Consider the following 22,637-nt stretch of genomic DNA (forward strand, 5'->3'; position numbering starts at 1 on the left):
GGCGCATATGTGCGCGTGCAACAGAAAGGGACGGGACGAGATCTTCATCGCCACACGGAGAAAAGTAATGCACTAAATAATATGGCACTACACGCGCGTGTGTGTGCGCGCGTAGTATACGTAAGTCGGAGCTGCCAGAGTACGTGCGCGCGCGTCTCGGAGCATTAACGGTCGCGGGCGGACGGCGGGAGGGGTGTACACGCGCAGACGGGCTCTGACAGATAAAGTCAAGATGCGCGCCGCACGTAAAACACCGATCGTTCCCCCCGAAGAAGATTCCGGATTTCCGTTCCGCGTAACATCGGTCCAGATGTGTGCACCGGCAACCCCTTTGCCCGCGAGGCGCACAGGAGCGCAGCCCCTCACTCCCTTCCCACCGTCCGTCTATCGTTCCGAAGACCGACTCTGCCGAACACCCAGCAGCGGCGGTGTACGCGTGCACGTCGGTTTAATCACGGCGAGAAATCGCGTAAGACCATGTACAATCGGAACAACGATCGGGTCTTCGTTGCTCATCTGTGCGACGATCCCGTAGTTGAACTCGTGTGCCCATAAAACACTAAAGACGAAACGAAACGAAATCAGCCGATGCGAAACGACCAGACATGTCTACAACGTGCACTACCGGCAACCGGATTCGTATTTTTTTTTTAATAAGAAATTAAAAAAAAAAAAAAACCTTGAGAGAAATGCCACCGTAGCTCAGCCGTCGGACATCGCGTTTGAGCATCATGAATACCGCGAAAAACGTATCAAATATTTTGTTGTACACAGTACATAATATAAGAAGATCAAATTTTTGTGAGTTAAAGTTTGTTGGAAAATATTTTTAAGTAGAGCATGGATAAAAACCGTTACTACACACGTAAAGTTAATATTTTTCGACAAAATTTAAAGAAAATGTAGCATATATAAAGGTTAGGTTAGGTTATAAAGGTTATATTTAAAGATTTTGTTTCAAACAATTTTCTTCGGTATTCTTTTTTTTTTTATTCCAACAATTTTGGAACAAAAGAAATTAACAATATCAGAAATATTTTATTAATGCCATTTTTAATTAGCCGATTAATTAATACTCGGATTTGTCATAAAAGTTTAAAAATGTTTCAAATCTTTATTAAGGAAAACAGATTTTAATCAAAGTGTAAATAAAAGTTAAATAAAATTAAATACAAATTATTGGAAATTATAAATTATAAAATACTGCAATATTTTAATTTAAAAATATATTTTCATTCGAAAAATGTATTGAAATATATTAATTTAATTGGAATTCAAGAGCAAAATGAGTTTATTTAAAATACCATTTATATTGATTAAATATATTATGTTAATCATGTACGCAACTGAGTCCAAATATTGGAAGTGCTGAAATTGCTGAAATTAAATTAAATGGTATTGAATTGTAATTGCTATAGATATATAGATCTGAAAAAAACAAGAATGCTATATTTGAACTTAGGGGTGCTAAAACCTTATTGCACCCCCTAGTTGCGCCTATGGTGTTACTAATAATGTTTCGTTTTATAAAGCTAATAAGCGCTACGTATAATATACGTTAATGATGGTGATTTTCTAATTATTAAATTTTTTTAAGATGCCTTATAAGATTTCATTGAGCATAAATTATTTTAAATGTAATATTATAAAATCGTTTACTCCAAAATTGCATTAAAATGGTATTCACAAATTGCACTGCATGGGAATCGTTGAAATTATAATTAACTTGTATTAGGTAAATAATTCTTAAACACCGTATAAGAATAAAATTTTAAATTATGCATAGTTAAAATTATCATGAACTCTACACTGCAGCGCGAGTGAGTCTGGAAATCGCGATGGTTAACACAATTAGGAGACAATAATCAAGTTCATAAAATTATAATGATTTTAGCTGTTTTATAAAATTGATTTTTTTCAAATATTTTATAGGCGTATAGGTATTATCATCGATAACCATTATTTATTTATTATAAAATGTATTGAAAGCACAAATGTTCGCATAATGCACAACTATTATACGAATTATGAGATTAAACCAAGATAAGGAAAATAAAAATTAATTATAATCAATTTTTATGTAGTATAAAATTTGTAAAAACACTTTATCTGGCAATTTATTAATTTTTTTTTCCTTCTACCGAAATGTAATCCAATTATTAATATCCGCGAGAAATTAAGAAATTGCTGACATTATATCGGGTATCAAGATGGAGTGATATACAAACGTATGTATAATGTTTGAACATCTTGAATACTCCGACTCGTGTATTACATACAATGCGAGCAACGTATATTTTATTACATTAATTTAAATATCATGCACCGTACTGGATGCGGAAAAATATATTTTTATTTATATGGCTGACAGCCCGTACTGCAAGAAATATTGTCTTTGGATTTTGATACCCCGACTACATCACATTCTTGTAATTGCAATTTATGTTTTATTGACATAGTGATATAATACACTCAATAATTACACAATAGGTATTACACATTTTTAGAAACTCAGTGTTTTCAATTATATTACGAAAAAAAAAAATAGTTCAACTATAATATTATGTACATTATTTATGTTGGTTATTTTAGCTATTCATTTTTTACAATTCATTATCGGTTTTGAATGCATACACTGTATACAAATACATAAATAAATATACACATAAATATATATATATATATATATATATATATATATATATATGTTTTAATAAAATATTCTTGCAAATGAAACATTTAGTGTACATTTCAACTACAATTGTACAAAGCGTATTCGAATAAAACAAATATTTTTTCTGATCCAAAAGCGTTTATAATAAATATTAGTTTACATTATTTTTTAATTAAATGTACATGAAACATATATATATATATACTTATACTCGTGTATCAGCCACATCTGGTATATTAAAGAAAAAACTAAAATGTTTTCTGCTGCACAAGAGGTAGTAATTATTACATGTTCCTTATAATAATGATGTAGTATTATAATTTTGCTTTCATAAACATCATCTTTCTTATGCATGGCAATATTATTCGTTATTTTTTAAAGATTACAAATGTATTCAACCGTTCTTTTGTTTTAACCAATTTAATGCGTACGGATGTGTGCGTATTTGGCACGTGCATAATAAAATACCTTTATGTCCGCTAACTGAAAGGGATGTGGTAAGAGTTTTTTTTCTTTGAAAAGCTATGTAATAGGTCCTGAAAAAACACGAATAAAAAAAACCAGAAAATACCATATGTTTCTGTAAACATCCGAATTCGTTTGAGATGAATCACAGATTATTATAGTGTGTGTGTGTGTGTGTGTGCGTCAAATTTATAAAATATATTTTATATTTCATTGTATAATACGTTTTTGGCTTGGTATATACCTCGATTATCAACGTCTCTTTCTCCGCAATAGCTTTTTAATATTACACACATAAATTGACACGGATCATGATTTATCGGATCGCGTTTTTTTACAGTAAAATTAAAAGGTCAACATACTACTTACATTTTGTGCGCGCGTATCAAATTTATATAAGCACTACAACCACCAATATTATTATACTCGCCTTATTGTTGCCATAATGAACACGGATCGCTAAGAAGATAAAAAAGAAAAAACTTACGTTGTAAACTTGTTTATCTGTTACACGTTACAGCTTGTATATTATACACAACCGAATATCGATGTAGTTTTTCTTTATATTTACACAGAACATTTATGTATTTATACATATACTTATTTATTTATGTATTTATTCGACACATAGAGATTACTAGGCCTGAAAACCATCGAAATCCAAAATTCAAAAATACAATGATAACAACGAGCCATTATTTGGCTACGGGTTTACAGATATACAAACAAGAATATATGTTATGTGTTTATATTTTATACGCGTACTACGTTATAACTAGAGCTGGGAATTTAATGTCCTAACCCTAAGATTGGAAAATCGATTTCATTCCATAAACATTTTAAATGATTCACTAAAAACAAAATGTTGGCTAGGTTTTAACATTACAATGTCGTTTGATAATATATAATACGGGTACTAACCTATGCTTGATAGTTTGTTATATTCATATGAGAATCGCGTGAGCATGTAAAAATCTTAAAATAAAATGTTCTAAAAATCCGAAATGGCGAGTTGAACTTTCGCGTTCTCGTTGAAAACTTCATGAAATGAATTTGTAGGCATTGGAAAACAATACAAAGCGCACCGACATCGACAGCTTTAGATGTACACGATGCCCATACACATACGCGGTATTAATTCATTACAAGAGTTCTCGTTTTTTCTTGTTTTTTTTTCTTTACGGTGGACGGTGGACGGATGTCACGCATTTCATTATATTTATCTTGTATACAATTATTACTGTAAAATTCAATTATTCATTTTTGCGCAGCTCAGGTCGAATGTACGATGTACTACAATCGTATTGCATTGATACGACCCCCTCTGATCCCCATCTGAGGCGTACCGGAGAGCCGCGTGACTTCTGAGCGTTATTATTTTTCTGAAGTTTTCTGAAGTGTCCCGCCGACTTATGCTTGCATTTCGTTCGGATATATATATACGCGCACGCGTTGATAAGCGCGACCAGAGTTATGCCAGCTGCGGCCGCACAGATCACTAGAGATGCTATTTGGCCGGTGTCCAAGGTTCCTATACCGCCGGGCGGCTTTGGCCGGTGTCCAGCCAAAGTCGGGACGCCTCCGTTGTTAAGGACGTATACGACGCTACATGACGATGACAACGACGACGACGACGACGACGATGATGATGATGATGATGATAATGCTGGCCGAGTACCACCTTCCTCCTCTAACCATGTCAAGGGATTTTCTTTTCATCTAGCCCGTTAGTGTAAGCATTAAAAGTTGACTACCACTGATCGTATTATTTCGACCCAAATTAAAATGTTTGTATTTCGTTCACAATATACACGCACTAAAATTATTTAATTATCATTATTATTATTCGCATTTTTTTTTACTCTTCTTTATTTTACGTACGCGTTTAGATTTTAAGGAGAATGAGTAAACATGACGAAAAAAATATAAAAACGATATCTGTATCAACTGTTGATCTGTCGACAATCTTAAAGCATATCGTCCAATAAAACGTTAGCGTAAAAAACGATTCGGAGTGTAATATGATTAAAGGTTGAATTGGACATCTAAGAGTAAAACGAATCATCTAGGAAAATACGGGGAAATTTGACAAACGAGATTTTTATCTGAAACAAAAACTGTCTTTGGTTTTCCATCCGAAGATGAGTAATTCTATTACCGTCCATAAGCAATCTGCAAAAGTCGAAAACCAGAAAAATCATGCTTTTGGATATAAAATATAATATTTTCTAACATAATATTATATTATCAAACAATACATTACAATATTAACTGTTGGGTGGTTTAAGTTGAATAACTTTTAATTATTTTTTTTGTTTTACAAAAGAATGTATGGATTTATAACTTTTATAATAACTCGTACACGTTTCCTGCCCGTTCAACGCCCTCCACAGATGCGATTACTCTACATAGGTTTGTTAATTTAACTATTTACGATTCAAGTGTAAGTAGGATTACGGCAAAAACAGTAGTAACACATTGTACATATGACGATAAATGACATTATAATATAGTAATGGAGAGTTCTAAAACTCCATTTGTGTAGTATTTTCGACCCGGAGGGTCATCCTCGTGCTTATATTTTTATGCTTCATATATACTTGGTAGAACAAATGATAAAATACATTTAACGATGCTTTACACGTAAGCCGTTATTTATAGATTTATTCTTAAAATAATTTAATACATTCAAGATAAATGTCAAAAAAAAAAAAAAATAATAAAATAAAATGTATATAAGCCGTTCAATTTTTATGAAAAAACAACAGTTTTGATAACGAAATCGTAGAAAAATTATGATACTTGAATAAGTACCTACATTTATATAAAAGTGCGGTATAATTATAAGTTAATAATCATAATTCTTATTAGAATATTGTTTGTATATATTTTATTTATATAAAATAATTATTGTCGTTAGACAATATTTAGCCAAACGCAAATCGTCTACAGCAGGGATGTCCAACCTTTTGTGAAGACTGGGCCACATCATATCAGTAGAAATTGTTGGGCGCCATATACTTGTTTTTTAAAAATAATACAATCAAATTTAATATTTAAATTATATTCTTTAACACAACAATACATTTTTTTATAATTTTACAATAGCGAATAATAAGCCGAAATATTTTTACAAATTTTAATATTCAATTATAATTACACAGATAAATATATTTATTTATATTAAAAAAAATATAATAAAACTAATGAAAAATTAGCAATTGCTTTTTTTGTGAAAGTAGCGAATCAATATTTGTATCAATTGAAGTTGTGTCAATCCTTAAACAACTTTCAAGGTGCTTGTCTGATATAGTAGACCGATTCTTACTCTGTATTTTTCATTCTTAAAAACAAATGTTCGAAAATGTATGTACTGCCGAAAAACGAGAACATGAATAAGGCATAATCATGAAGCACTGGATATGTTTCTTTGGGTAGATATAATTTATAAAAATCTAATAAAGATGACTGATTAAATTTTTCTTTGAGTTGAATATCTGACGTGTGCATGGGCCAGCAAATAAATTTTTTCTCGTAATATTTATATATTATATACAATTAATTGGTAGTTTTTAAATTGAAGTGAGGTTTGCATCAAAATCTACCGCGAGCCGCGGGTTGGACACCCCTGGTCTACAGTTTTCGTCGAAAATCAATAAATATTTAAAAACAAATTAACTTAACAAATTAGAACACTTTTCAACTACATTATATTTACTTTTGATAAATTTGGTATTACATTTTATTAAAGTTATGCGTATAAAATGTACGTACACATATATTATACCACCGAGTTTTCGGATTTTCTTAAGTTAAAATGTTATTGTTTTCAAAGTTAATTTTAATTAATTACAAAATTACAAATCTTATTAAATAATAAATATATATATTTATAAGTGTTTTGGTCGAGTAATATCATACACATCTTAATAGCTAATTAAGGTTAGTTAGTTTTTAACTAATAATTTTTCTAAATTAATTTATCAATGTATAATTTAAAGCTTACCTCAACACATTACACGTGCCAGTATGCGTTATAATTTTATAAGCATTAGTAAGAATTATCTTTGTACAAATGAAAAATATATTGCTTTAAGTAATTCCGTACTTGAAATGTGTACTTTTTGCTCAATGAATTTACTCGCGTAGAAAAAATAAGCCCCCAGAAAACGATAATCATTAAATATAAGTAATAAAAGAATAAAATTTAAATGTGTAAATAAAATTGACCAAATAACATCATTATAATAATAATTTTGATACTTTTAAAAGTTGAAATATTTATAAGTCTTAAATACTGATTAAAAATAAATAAATAAATAAATAAATATTGAATTACAATCAGTAACCATTAATCAATCACTTATTTTATTAATATTTACTGCAGTCTAATAAATAGAGTGAAATTCTGATTTGTTACAAAAAAAAAAGAAAAAAGAAGATTTTGATGTATGATGACGTACTTCGACCTCTTATAAATAAATAATATAAAACCAGTATCCACATTCGATCATAAATATATTATTTTACAATTCAGTCGTATATAATATAATTTACTATTGCATTATACATGCAAACAATGTTTATCACATATTTTGATTATAAATTCAAGAATTAGTCTTAAACATTAAAATATACATAAGAATGAGTAAGAGACCTAGGTTTTTGTTTTGTATAATATGTATTGTTAAATCGACAGTAAACTTTTACAACCATTGTCTATCTGCGAGAATGCCAACTGAACCATATTGTACTAGTGTATAGAATCTATAATATAAATGTATAATAGAAATGTAAATATAATACTTTCGATATACTCGTAATACGATAAAAAACGTTGGTCTTAAAAATTAACTTTTCTACATAAAATACATGTTTCAATATTTTTTATGATCGTAGGTATTACGTGCTGTGTTCATTAATGGTCCGTGTCCTGTTAGATAAATTGCGCCAGCTCACCAAATAACATATCATACATTCTTGACACAAGGATTTCAAAAGCAACACAAGCCAAATAATTTCAATACATCAATGCTCCGCATGCTTTACACTAACACTCAAAATATATTACACAAAATGGGCACACTCAATGTAAATATTTAGAAAAAATAAAATTACATTTAAATTTTAAAAAAAGTCTTCAGTTCTTCAATTTTATTAATTTACACTAAAAACTAACAAATACCAAAACTTTTCAAAAAAAGTGCTTATAATTTTATTTTATTATTTTAATTGTTCTATATGTACATTCGACATAATCCTTTGTATGTTTAATTAATTTGATATTAATATTATTATTTTTTATTGTTCCTATAATGATCTATTATAATAGTTACGTAATTACTAAAGAGTAACTATAATTAATTTAAAATAAATGTAATATCGTGATAATAACTTGTAAACATTTATAAACGGTTTGAAGCTAACGTTTCGACCGTTCCATTAAAGCTTGTATTGAATATAGGGTGGTTCCTTCATTTCTAAGTTTAGATTTACATTCACAAACATGAGTTACAATACACTTATATTACTTATGTTCGTTTCTTCGAAAACCATGTACACTTAACTTAGATTTTACACAGTCGTCAGGTATACATTTACTGTTTTTAGACACATATTCTAATACCCTTAATGTTGCTTACCACGTGTATTTAAAACAAAATATTAAACCGCAGAATTATAATAAAATACGTTTACTATTTGATATAATCAATCTCATTGAATTAAATATTGATAAAATATAAAAAAAAAAAGATAAAAAATATAACCACTAGTAAGTACTGCAAACGTAACCATTATCCAATTTCTCATCATCTAAACTTACTAACGAAAAACCAATTCAATTCGATGTTTGGAAATTTTCTTAAAATATTTAAAAGTAAATACGATGTCGTGACCTACCCTTCATTGACCATAAAATTCACCATACAATCAAAAGTCAAAGTGTCGGGTGACTTCTTTATCCAAATCTCCATGTCATTATAAAATCTTATCACCATTTATGATTATTATAATAAATTGTATAGATTGTATACATAAATAAAAAAATAAAATTTTTAATTATCATAATTTATGCATGGTAATAAAACCGAGACTTTAATAAATATTTTAAATATCAAACACTCATATAAATAAAATTTTAAATAATAAATATATTTTGGTTATCATTACTTTCCATTAAACAATAACAAGTTGTTCAACTGTTAACCATATCTTATGCAGTTGAGAATATCGATGTTTTAGTTTAAGTGGTAACAAAAGAGCAAATAATGGAATGGCATATAATTGGTTACCTAACCAAACAAATAAATTATGGTGATCAATATTGTACAATAGTAATTATTCACCAAAAATAATATTTTTTTCATATTGAAAATATTTAATTTGTTCGATTAAATGCCATTTTTAACCAAGTTTTTTTTTTTTTTTATAATTAAGTTTTTATTTTTTAATATATTATAATATAAAATATTAACACATTAAAAAAAAGCTATAATAATGATTACAATTTTTGTTAATTTAATAAAAAGTGACACTTGATTATTTAAGATAAATTTTTAAATATTTGTTTGTTCTACATAATATAGAAAAGTCAATTAATTCCTTTAATTTTCAGTTACAACAATAACATTAATCAAATATTGTTCAAATTATATTATGTATTTATATTATAATGATTATATTTGGTCCGCACAACTAAAAAGGTTGAGAACCGCTATTATAATCAGTAGATTTAACAATAATTTTACAATTACATTTTTTATTAATTATTTTAATACTATATTAGGTAATCATTTATTTAAACAATACTTTTTTTTATCATTTTAAGTTTTGACAATAGTCAATTATAATATTTAATTAAAATAATATATGTATATGTTAATACAAAATTATGTTTGTTACATTCTAATTAATATTTATAATCAACGGTAATATTTCTAAAATCTTAATTATGAATAGAAAAATATGATTTTAATGATTATTTAAAGTTTAAATTATATTAGAATTACATGATTGGTAATTTTGTGATAAAGAATTTAAGTACAAGATTGATGTAACTGTATTTAAAATAGGTATCTAGTGTCTACTGTATCTCAAGTAATGTTAAAATTTAAATTATATGAATTTTCAAATCTCTACAAAGAAATTATTAATAGATAATTTTTTATTTATAACTAATGACTTTTATAATTAAGATTCAATTTTATTACGAAGTTTATTTATTTTTAATCTATAACTACATTGTCTTCCACATCTAAAGAAAGCTTTATTAATATGAAAACCATAAAACTTTGAACTAAATACTGAAAAATGTATCAAAATATTTTTTCAAATATTGTTGATTTTATTTTTTTTTATGATAATATTTACAGTCAACCACTTATAGCTATTAACATTCTCATATATTTTTAAGTTAAATTTCGTTTTTAAAATCCCGTTAATGCAGATAACATTTTGTGGCTGCATACTACTTGCGTCTTCCCAAAAGGTATATTTTTCTGGTAGTAAATTCAACAAGTAACTTGCGTCTCGTCTTAGGGACCCAACTTGACCATATTGTTCTTACCTGCTCTAATAGTCATGACCGAGATGCGTCCATAAATATTATGTATTACAATAATCATGTGTGTATAAAGTGTGTATATGGTATAATATCTGAGACTATCGATAAATTAATATTATCAGCTATTATAGAGTTTCTGTGTGATAAAATTAATTATGTACCATGACAATGTTCGGTTGTCGCCCAACAATTTCCGAGCCGTATTTATAAAACTGAATGCTTTGAAAAACTTTAAATGTAATTAATTACTTGTAGTACTTATATTATGCTATGTTATGTATCAAAAGATACTCTTGGACGCAAATAGGCTACGATGTTTTTTGAACCTTTTTTGGTGGGACGCATATTACCTGCTGACAATAATCTCGGATGCAAGTAGTATGCATTGCATTTTGTTACTGAAGACACGACAAATGTTGTTTGTTGGTTTTATAGAAGATAAGCAATTTTTTTTTTTTTTTTTATTAAAATGCATATTTACGATCTATACAACAAGCAGTAAAATAAGTAAATTTCATAATATATAATATAAAAACATGGCATGTATATCTTGAGGGGGGAAAACCGTCCATCAACAGTATCTCCTAGAAAAGCAATTTTTAAAAAAGTGTTATAAAATTATCTATATTGGTATTATGATTTATTGTTCCCAGACTGACCTAATTTTCAACCATTTGAAAGGGTCAACAAAAGAGCTGTAACCATTGGTATCACTCTATTGCAATGAAGTACCTACATCTAAATATGTATTATATACTTCCTACATATAAATTATTTCGTACAAGTCTCAAGGTACCTATTCAAAACGCAATTGACTTATAAAACATCACGATTTGCTCTGTATGAGCGAATTATTATCTTTTAAGCGTGTACAATGTTTGTAACGGCAAACATTAGAAATTTATATTAAACTATATTGCGTACACCGAAATGTTGTGCGATGGAATTCTAATATTTCTCGGGGAACGTTAACTCACACGATTAAAAATTACATCAACGCACCACAAACAACAAATTATTATAATTGTGTTATGTATTACTGTTATAATTACAATCGTACAATCATCGATAGCCAATTAATATGTTAAACCGCGGGTCAGAATAATCGCTGTCAGAAATGTTTTACTTGCGAGCGGAACAAAAATTTGTCAACATTATAATGTACGCACACGACGCGTGTAAAGGAATTCGGAACGGAACAATAGTTGAAATACAGAACGGTTAAATGGGCAAATTATAGAGTGTTACGTCACAGTTAATTAATATCGGTAGTGAAAAATCTATGCAAGTCTATTATCATTGTTAAAGTTAAGGTTAATGAGTTTTCGAACCAATACATAATGTTGCGTGATTTTGATGTAATAACAATTAATAAGAGCATTATAACGACACGTTAAACAACGCGGTTGGAACAAAACAGGCAGACGTTGAAGTACAACCGAATAATAATATTTGTTCGAGTTCAATGAAAAAAGAATTTCTAATTGAACCATCGTCGCGGATATTTGTGCGTCTACAACGAAAATAAACGTCTTTAAACATGGTTTGAAATAATTACAAGCCGGAATAAATCAATTACGTCGAAACACAGAATTCGATATACAAGCGAGATCAGATTCGGCGGGGTATGCTACGAATTTATTATAATACAACAACAATAATAATAATAATAATAATAATAAGTGATTTTTGAGTAATAATTGCTTCCGGTTACGGCCGTCAAAGGTGCGAACGCGTGTCATAACTCGAACGTAGCGAAGTCGTAAACTAAAACAAAAACAAAAAAATTGGGGAGGGGGAAATCGAAAAACAAACATAAAATTAATGATACGTGACGAAAACGCGTCAACGGCGGCAGAGAGGTCGAGGAGAGGAGAAAAAAATAAAATAAAACGAAATATATTGGTACGTGAAAGACGATTGGCGAAAACCCTTTTTTTTTCTGCTTCTGGGGAGCAATTTTTCATCGGAAAACGGAGAGAGACGAAGGACGGAGGAGAATACGAAATCTCGCGATAGCAGCTGTCTGTCCAGGTGTACGCAATTATCGGTTAGGAATACGGCACACGAGTGCCATTGACGTTTAGACGCGTGGACGCGGCCGAGGGGTCGGTGGAGGATGGCGTCGGCGGTGGCGGTGGCGACGACGGTGATGTCGTTTGAGTAGGCGGTGGAAGCAAGACGAGGAGTTACGACGGAGGTGGCGTAAAGGGATACACACGTACGACGACGTGTACACGAGGGGGTCACGTATAATAATAATAATAATAATAATAATAATAATAATCACATAACGAGTGCCGCTGCCGCCGCCGCAGCTGGGAAACGTTAATGGAGCTTTGCCCTGTGCCTTATAGTTGTCGTCTTTAAAGACGCACTGGCGGAGCGGCTGCAGTTGTAGGTGGTACGGGGTCGGTGACAGGTGGGGGGCAGGGGAGAGGGTGAGAGAAGTAGTAATATTAATTGTCGCGTGCGCGTGAGCTCACGCACGACACCTCTAAAGTCCGTAGCTCACTCTCTCTCTCTCGCGCACAAATACGAACACACATCGCTCTCTCCGACCGCTGTACATCGTCCGCCTGCAGTTAGCAACGCGCAGCCGGCCCATGTTGCAAAGCACGTGCCGCCCGTCCCCCCGATCTTGAGACTATTTATAGACACGTCGTAGGGTAAACAATCGTCGAACGCAACGCACAGCAGCGGCCGCCGTCGCCGCCGCGTGTTTTTGTACGCAACGGCGACGACGCGACCGCAACTCGGGACGGCCATCTTATAACGGGGACGCGCCGAGGTATACGAGGCTTCGAAAACGACCGTCGCTTCACGCACCCGTCCTGACGGTTCCGAGAGGCCGCCGGCGGTTGCGGGTCGACGCCAGTAATGGGCCGCGTCAATGTCTTGAACGTTACGAAATTATTTTTCACCCGAAGAACTTATCGGCTTCGGCGAGCCGCTGCCGCCGCCGCGATCGGCCGGCCGTTGGACCGTTTCCAACGACCTTTCTCGGTGCGCGCAAACGCCACTGCTGTAACGCGATGTGCAATGAAAATGTGTGTTTGTTTCAACGTTTCCCTGTCGGTCACGAGGAAACGCCTGTTCTCGTACGTGTACCGCGACGGTTTTGGATTTATCTGAAATCGTAGTTCCGATTCGAATGCGAGAAAGGGACTGATACACATAATGTTATTCCGGTCAAGCGAGTTGACCTATTTTGCCGTTTATCCCGTTGCGCAATAAAATTTTTGGTAACACTATATCGGATATAACAAAAGATGGATCGATCGGAAATCGGAACCGTTTTAGAAGCCATCCGAAAATATCGGTTTTTCGAGCCGTAACCAAGAGGCAATGTAATATAATACTTTTTACTAATACGTGTACCAACATGTATTTAACTCTAATCAGAACTGTCATATTGATTTAATCGTTTGTTACATTAAAATTTAGTCTTAAAGATATAATTGTATTATGACATAAACATTATTAAAAGTTTTCAATAAAAGTTTGAAGGTTCTTATACAATACAACTAAATTCAAGCATACGTAATACTCATATGATGCAGTTATTTTCGAATTTGTATGAATAATAAATATTGTGTAAAAGTGTATGGAAATAAGAAAAGTTAATCGTGAACAATTGTTCAATGTATAGTTAAAAAAAATACTGTTTTGAATTCTCCTATGCGTATAAGTGAGCTGCGCTATTGGGAAAGGGGATAACAAAATATTGTAACCAAATATTGGTCGGCAAAATCTTAATACGGTAACTGTGCACACCAAAGATAATAAAACAATTGACTTTCCTACCATATTATCACGAACTTACGATGTCTACGTCTATTGAATGATAATTCTTATGAGTAAAAATTGATAGCCAGAGTTACTGCAAGAAGAAACCCGTTAAAGATTTAACCCTAAATCAGATTTTTATCATTGTTGCCCTTTTTAAATTTAATAACAATTTTAAATTCTATACAAATACATAACCAATATGGGGTAAAATATTTGACTACCATCAGACATACAACTAAAAGAATTAGAGTCGTCAAATCAAACGACCGAATGCATTAATTATTTAATGTTCCGCGATTATTAAAATGCCACTGTAACCCATTACTTACCTCTCGTTCAATTATTATTATTTTTTTACATAGAGGCATCAATAATATTCTCCTAATCGGTAGTGATTATTTTTTATGTTTATAAGTACATTTATGGACATAACTCATTTTTCTGCCCGAGAAAAAAACAGCAATTAAATTGCATTATAAAATTAATAGGCGATTTAAAACAGTGTTTACATCAATAACATGTTTAAATTGTTCGGCTATAAGGTCAATTGGTTATCAAAATTGGTCTGAAAAGTGCATAATCACCAATCAGTCGTCATATTATCAGTCTTAATGTGTAAGGTGAAAACTCATTTTACATGGACGGTATTAAAAAGTAATTGAGAATTAAATCAGAATAAATTTTTCGAAGTTTAAGTGATTTTAAATGTATTAATTATGCATCTTAGTTTATGTCTTTGACCTCATATCTGAGGCTCATTAACAATAATTTCGATAAAATAAATTTTTGCAACTATTACAGTGTACATGCATTAAATAACGAACAATTGTAATCAAATTTAGTAAAATACTCTTTTTGTAGTAATTTCAATTTTTCAACAGAAATTAATCACTTATTAGATAAAATACTAGAATTGTAATTTATTTTTTTTACTAATTTTCATTGAAATTTCTATGGAATAATATTATTTTTAGACAATTTTTTGAAGGCTACATTTGATAGTGTGTTTTTTCATAGTTCAGACTCAATTTTATACTTAATTTACTTTTTTAAAATTAAATCAGATAACATATCAATTTTGTTGTATTGTCGCACAAAAATGAGCACAAAATAAAACAATGTATTATACTATATTATTAAAATTTATTTTTGTTAATTAAAGTGCAATTACGATATACTGATTTTTTACCATAAAATATTTTAGTTTTATAGTAAAAGAAAAAAAGAGATTCATAAACTTTGATTTCGAAGCTTTGATTAAAAAAAAAAAAAGTTACTTTTTCATAAATAACCGTAAATAAATGTTATAGTAATTAATAATTAATAAAAATGTTCTTGGAGCTGTTATAAACTATAAATTTTATTTTTAAACCTTCTACATTTTATACCGTGAAATATGTGTGTAGTAAATATATAGAGAGCTTTTAATATAAAAATATTATTTTATTTGGAAAAAATAAATGCATTCGATTAAATACATAGTTAATAGCGTAACTTGTAACTTGGTAATCCAAGGGTCTATAGGAAGGTTGTGATACCTCACTAAAATTAATCAATAATTGTAAAGTGATGGTCTAATGATAAAAAATAAATTTCTAAATTAAACTTTTTTATTACATCAAATATTTCAATAATTTAAAAAAAAAATCTAAAATTAACTTTACTAACCTACATTTAAAATAAATGTGTCAATAACTTATTTTGAATTAAAATTTCTAGCTCCTTTCATTCACAAAAATTCGCAATCATCATTCATATTTGTTAATATTGCGATCATACATTATATTGTATAATAATATTTTATATATTTCAAGGCGATTCTGACTTTAGGTCTTTAAAAATATAATCAAAAAAATATGAATGTGATACGTCTTTCTAATTATTTACAGTTATGATGGGTTGTCTCAGCAATACAATTACTGCAAAGAATATGATGTTTTATTTTCATAAATAATCAACCCATACCTGGTTTTAATCTAGTTGGAAATAATTATAAATAATTATATTATTACAATTTTTGTATTATGGCTGAAAATTGATAATAAACGATGTACATCATAATGTCGACATAGTGTTATTGTTATCACCGACCACATTAATCGCGAATGTAAATATTAAACCTTATCAAATTATTTGCATCACAAAAAAATATTATAATTTCATAGTTCCTTAAATTGTATGTTAGATTTGAAGCTCCGGTATTGCCGGTTAGATTCGCCAGAGAGTATAAGTAAAAACACATTATAAAAGCAAATAAAATATAAATACATTTCGTCAGTCCAATTTTCGGATAACAAAATTCAACTTACGTTTATGATTAAATTAATTTTTAGAAATACTGACCGATTTCTTACTTTTCTAGAGTTATTATTATCCAATTTCATACAAATTATAGATTATTTAAATGTTTATTAAAACGTAATTATGTATCAACGAAGACTATGATCAAATTAAATAAGTATCATTGATTTTTAACCACTATATTTATTTACAAATACGGAGTATAAAATACAAATTTACAATTTGTGAAAAATCAAACACTATTTAATAAAAATTAAAAATTGAATAATATTCTCAAATATAACTATCAAATTAAAATAATTTGAATACAATTTTCATTATTTTAATATCTTTCGATTTAAATCTAGGTGAATAAAACGGATCGAAGTCCAGTGATACAACTTAATTTTTACTATATAACATATAAAACATGAATAATAATAGCTTAAATATCAATCCTATCTGTTTAGAATATATTAACTTATTAAATTTATTTATATGATTAATTTTAACCGAAATAGAATAACCATCGCCAACATAAAACAATAAAATATCATAACCATAGAATGTTAGAATAACATAACAGTCTTCGCATATTTAATTAAAATAATAATTTTTGATAGGCTTTTTTCATTTAAGACACATTTTCCATAACAAATTAATTATTTAAAATATTTTTATAAAACAGAAAAAAATATTTACAGACACCTAACATTTGTTAATTATGAAATATTCTTTCCCGTCAACAATTTCGTAAATGATAAAATTATTTCCACGGAAATTATATCTCATTGAAATATTTTTGATTTTTTGTAACAGTACTGACGTGTTTGATAGCTGAAAGTATGAGGTATAATGTAAACAATTTACGGTATACGTTTATTTCGGCAAAAACGTATTGCATGGTATCAAAAAATAAAAATTAATAAAAATTAAATTGTGGAGTGATCGAAGTTCAGAGACAAAAACGGTCAATAAAGGTTGTATTTTTTTGTGAAACAATTGCTTACGCTACTAATTGGATGTGATTTGGACAGTGGAAAAATCAAAACGGGTACATACAGTGTCCTTTTAAATTACTTAAACACAAATGTCATATGTTTCAACAGGAATTTGAACGATTAATTTTATATTATTTAGTAGGGAATTGGAATACACATATTTATATTGTACAATATTCTAAAAACTGATATCGAGAAAAATACTCGTTTAAAAATTATAAGATAAAGTTTGCTGCTATTGTACGAGTAAAAAAAAATGAAATACAGTTAACGTAGTCAATAAACCGTACAAACTCGATTGAAATAATTTTTATTGCGGCTATCATTATCTTTTTCGAACTATGTTAAAGGTAAAACGATAATTAAATGATTATTTTGGTAAATACCTCTTGATGTTATTGTAATTTTATTTCGGTGCAATAAATTCAGTTGCTACGATTTAAAAATTTATTTCGGATCGATAGATTTGTATTTACGTCACAGTTGTGTTTTAAACGGGAATTGCAAACAACGGATTAACGTTTAACACTAGATTTGGATAATAATATTATGTTCCGTGGTTGGTTAATTTGTTTAACGCACTATTATGTATAATAATTAATAACTTTTAACATGGATAATCATTTAATGTTCATCTGTAGCGATATTGTTTCCGAGAAACAAATTGTTTTTGTAAAATAAAACATGTACTCAGCATCGATTGGTTTTTAGAATTTACCAAATGGTATCTTCTGGATGGACGTGATAAATCTAATGTCTTTATCGTAAAATCAGGCATGGTTGAGAAAATGTTTCTTTTGTAGAAAGTATTATACAATATTAAATTGTTAATCATTAAATTTTAACAAATATCTACAAATTTTTCCAACAGTTTCCATTTTTTTTCTATTTAAACCCTTGCATACTTATTTTGTTGTTATGATTTATATTTATATTTTTTTTTTTTTTTATTAAGAACATATAATATTTACAATCTGTGTGTCTTTTGCACAATAAGCAAATTTGTAAGACAACATAAAACAAACATGATCACGGGATAAGGAATTTTTATTTTAAAAATTAATTGAAAATACGGAAACCTAAACACAATCACTTCATTCAAGACCATTTTGTTAGTTAGTTATTTTTTCGGTTTATTTACACAATCGTAATATTATTATTAAATACTTGTAGTAAGCTATATGTTTTTTTTTTTGATATTATTTTACGGAGACGAACATTTTTTTTAACCAATCACGTTTTAATCAATTTTTTTTTAACACTAAAATTGAATAAAGCTTATTTAGAAAGTTCTTAATGTATAATGAAACGGTTTCAATTAATTTGTGAATTCTATAAGACACTAAAAACCTAAGTAAATGTAGCTTAAGACGTGATTATATCTAATATCTTACAATAACGGTACAACAGCGGGGTATTATAAAAAAATCACGTTTCGCATGAAATCGATCGTCGGACGTAGTTGTTCAAGGACAAAAGTGGAGATCAAGAAGTACCTAATATAAACAAAATAATGGTTAAGATATACTGTTTCGAGAATAAGACGCGTTCAACCCGCAGCTGAATATTCCTCGTTGCTCTCCGGGCCCCTCAAAAGGACTTGATCCAGACTTTGTCGGCGGGCGGGGCGGGCGAACACGGGAGAGGGGTTTGGTTGCAACCCGTGTGTGCGTGCGCGGGTTTTCGTGTTCCAGATGACGACGATTACACTTTCCCTCTTGATTTCCCACTCGTTAATTTAATTCCCTCCTCCTCAACCGTCCGAGACGCTGGCCCGGCCACAGATCTACGTACGCGTCCCCCTCCCAAACACCCGGCCGACGGTTCCGTCCCGCCAAAAACCGTCCAATCGCGGTCGGCTTCACGTTCTAGCCAAGACATCGTGTCGTCGCACGCGAAGCCGGACCGAACCGGAGGAGTGGGGCGGCGACGGGCCGCGAGCATCCCGCCGCTGACGCTTTCCTTATATGGACGCCGGCGTGCCGACGGCGACGCGGCCGACCGCCCAGCATCAGTTCCTTACACAGGCAAAATAATACGGTACGCCCCGAGCGAGATGTTTTGATGGGGGGTGGGGAAACGACCGGTATACGAGTGTTCTGCCAGCGGGAACGCCGAACGGACGCCGATAACGTATTGGGTCGCGCACGCGAAGATGTGTACGCGATTGCACCGTGATATTCACGCGTGCGTGCGTGCGTGCGTTTGGCAAGGAAAACGGAGTTCGCCCGACCGAAAAAAAATTGTAGTTCGCGCACGCACGTGTACACCGAGGTTCAACCGAAACACGTTCGGGCCCCGGATCAGTGGGGGGGGGGGGGCGTTTGAGAACATCGATGGTTTCGATGGCCCCTCCTTCCTCGATCCTTTTCTCGGTGTAAACTTCATCGGCCCGCAAACAAAGATTGTACACATAATATTGTTTATAAATAAACGGGTGAACAAAAATACAGTTACCGCGGACGTAACGTTTCAAGATAAATGACATTTCGTAACATTTGCGAGGGTTGGGAACGTGTTTAAAGAGAACCCCCCGTTTCCGCGTTCTCTAAAGCACACCCGTCTTTTCTATTGAGTCGTGATTTCCGAATGACCGTAAGTCGTGGTAATCACTATCACGGAGTACTGCACACATGGAACTCGGCAAGGCGGAGGGGGGGGGAAAGAGACGAACGAATACAATCATACACGGTTCGTATAAAAACAACAAATCTGTCGCGCGAATACAGTTGAACGTAGCTTATCGTGTTACTCCAAGTTTGGGTACGGAAAAGAGTTGGTCCTCGTGATTATTGGCACATCCAAGGAGATACTAAAATATTATGATTCAAATATAGCCGATGATTTTAAATTTCCTACAAACCGAGTGCGCAATAATGTACGCACAAATTAAATACCGTTCCAAAGCTGATGGCGCGGAGTACGTGATTCGTACAATATTTATTGAGAAAACCGAGCTACGTATTTTTATATTTTTCAATGTATCTTGTTGAACTGTTTACACGTGTGCGCTTGCCGAAGGAGTTGTCAATGTTGAGGGGAGGGTTGTGTCGGGGTCAAAGTTCTCGTCCGTGTTACCTATCCAATGTCACAGTCGCGGCACCGCGACTCGTGGGTTGTACGCAACGGTGCGGACGACGAGGCGAAAAGTCCACTTCTTCGGGTCAGCCGGATCGAACTGGGCCGCGGCGGCACGAGGCCTTGGCGGCAGCTGTTGTCGGACACCGACGACGAAGCCGCGTTCCTAACGAAACATGCCAGCCCGTTTATTTTTAAACATCGCGTAAATCTACGGCGGCGGTGGCCGACCGAACGACGTGGCGTATTATGTTCGCCCGAGACACGCGTTCAGCCCCGCTGCAGCTGCACAGGGCCCCTCGAGCGCGCACACCAGCCAACTTCGATGTAACGCGCCAGCACACGTGGCGCGCGCGAGTTGATATTGTTTTCACGAAGAGAGGAAAAAAAAACTGCGCGTAAACATTTACGGACGAATAATCCGATTTTACGTACAGCGACGGTAATACCATCATCCTCGCGCGCTATCTGCGTCAGAAGAACACATTTTTTTAAGAGAAATAAAAGCAAACAAACATCTGAAGGAAGCTCGCGAACGTCACGATATTGCGCGCTCGTTAAGTATTCCATACGAACACACCTTTGCAGTGTTCCTTTTTACATCACGTCAAACGCGGTTGCGGTGTAACATTTTATCGAACGTTTTAATCGGTAGTTCTGCAACCATTAATATAACCTACTGTAATCCCGGATAAATGCATCATACCTCAACAACGACTAGAGATTTCGCTCGGTTTTTACGTTTTTTGTACACTTTCAAGAAATTTACTCGCAAGTACGCGATGAAACTAGTGGAACGTACGAGTACATTGTATAATACTTACTTGCGTGTGACGACAAAACACGCAATATGTTATTCGACACCACAAATGTTGCGTTATTAATTTATACTTGGTAGTTTATTGTATTATTTTTTATTTTAAATATATATGTGTACTTAAAAATACAATAAGAAAAATCGATGGTTACATTACGTCAAGTAGTAGTGTATTTACGGGGATAGATCGGCCACTTCGAGCTTTGCACATTTTTCACATTATAACTTTTGTCTTTCACAAATGTTTAAAATTCTTAAAATTGTGACAGAAGTAAATATTTTATTTATTTTGACTCGATTACGTTACAAATAAAAATATGTACATTTTGTTATTGAAGTAGTAGATCCTAAAAATGCCATTGGCTTAAAAATAACGGAAAATTTCTAGTTTACGGTGCACCCTAAAATATGGCAATTTTTTTGGGGGACTTAGTTATATTTTGGGTGAAAAAAATGATGTTGAAATTGGAATTTGGTGAAAGAACTTAGTTTTAATGTAGCAGCATTAATTATTTATCCTTCTAACTTAACAGAGTTCGATTCCCGCACGGGTAAAATAAATTTTATTTTTTTTTAACGATCATTTTGTATCTGGTTTTGATCTCTTATCGTAATGAAAATGTTTGATTTTTTTTCGAAAAAATCGAAACTTTAATTTTAAAAACTTTAGGACTTCGCTCGTTACGCCTGCTGGTTCCACTCACAAACTCCAGTGCCACTGCGTGGCACTTTTCGGAGGTATGGGGCTTCGCCCCAAGACAAATTATAGTCTAAACCTAACCTAGTTTTTGTACAAACCTTGATACTGTTATAAATGGGATTATGTTCTGTATGTGTACCTAAAACCTCGTATCGCGAGTAAAACCCAGAATCATATTTCGGGTGTACCAGAATTCCAAATTAGGTCACTCGCTCGCTCGGACATTTAAAACGAAAATATCTCCATTTACAAAAAAAGTGCAAAGA

General features: G+C 31.8%; 2 protein-coding genes across 3 annotated transcripts in view; one reads left to right on the forward strand and one right to left on the reverse strand.

Moving 5' to 3' along the window:
• The window catches only part of LOC112694494 (myocyte-specific enhancer factor 2-like), a 90,193-nt gene that overhangs the window by 25,753 nt on the left and 41,803 nt on the right, over positions 1-22,637 (reverse strand). The window lies entirely within an intron of this gene.
• On the forward strand, positions 3,024-4,940 carry LOC112694495 (type I inositol polyphosphate 5-phosphatase 10-like). Its single transcript, XM_025569973.1, has 2 exons — positions 3,024-3,171; positions 4,411-4,940. Exon 2 carries the CDS (start codon positions 4,613-4,615, stop codon positions 4,868-4,870), a length of 258 nt encoding a protein of 85 aa, XP_025425758.1. The 5' UTR covers positions 3,024-3,171; positions 4,411-4,612; the 3' UTR covers positions 4,871-4,940.

The sequence above is a fragment of the Sipha flava genome, unplaced genomic scaffold (assembly GCF_003268045.1).
Source record: "Sipha flava isolate LNK unplaced genomic scaffold, YSA_version1 130_pilon_pilon, whole genome shotgun sequence".
NCBI classification, from domain to species: Eukaryota; Metazoa; Arthropoda; class Insecta; order Hemiptera; family Aphididae; genus Sipha; species Sipha flava.

Coding starts and splice junctions, on each gene's coding strand:
- LOC112694495 (XM_025569973.1), top strand. CDS start 4,613: ATGCCAGCTGCGGCCGCACAGATCACTAGAGATGCTATTTGGCCGGTG.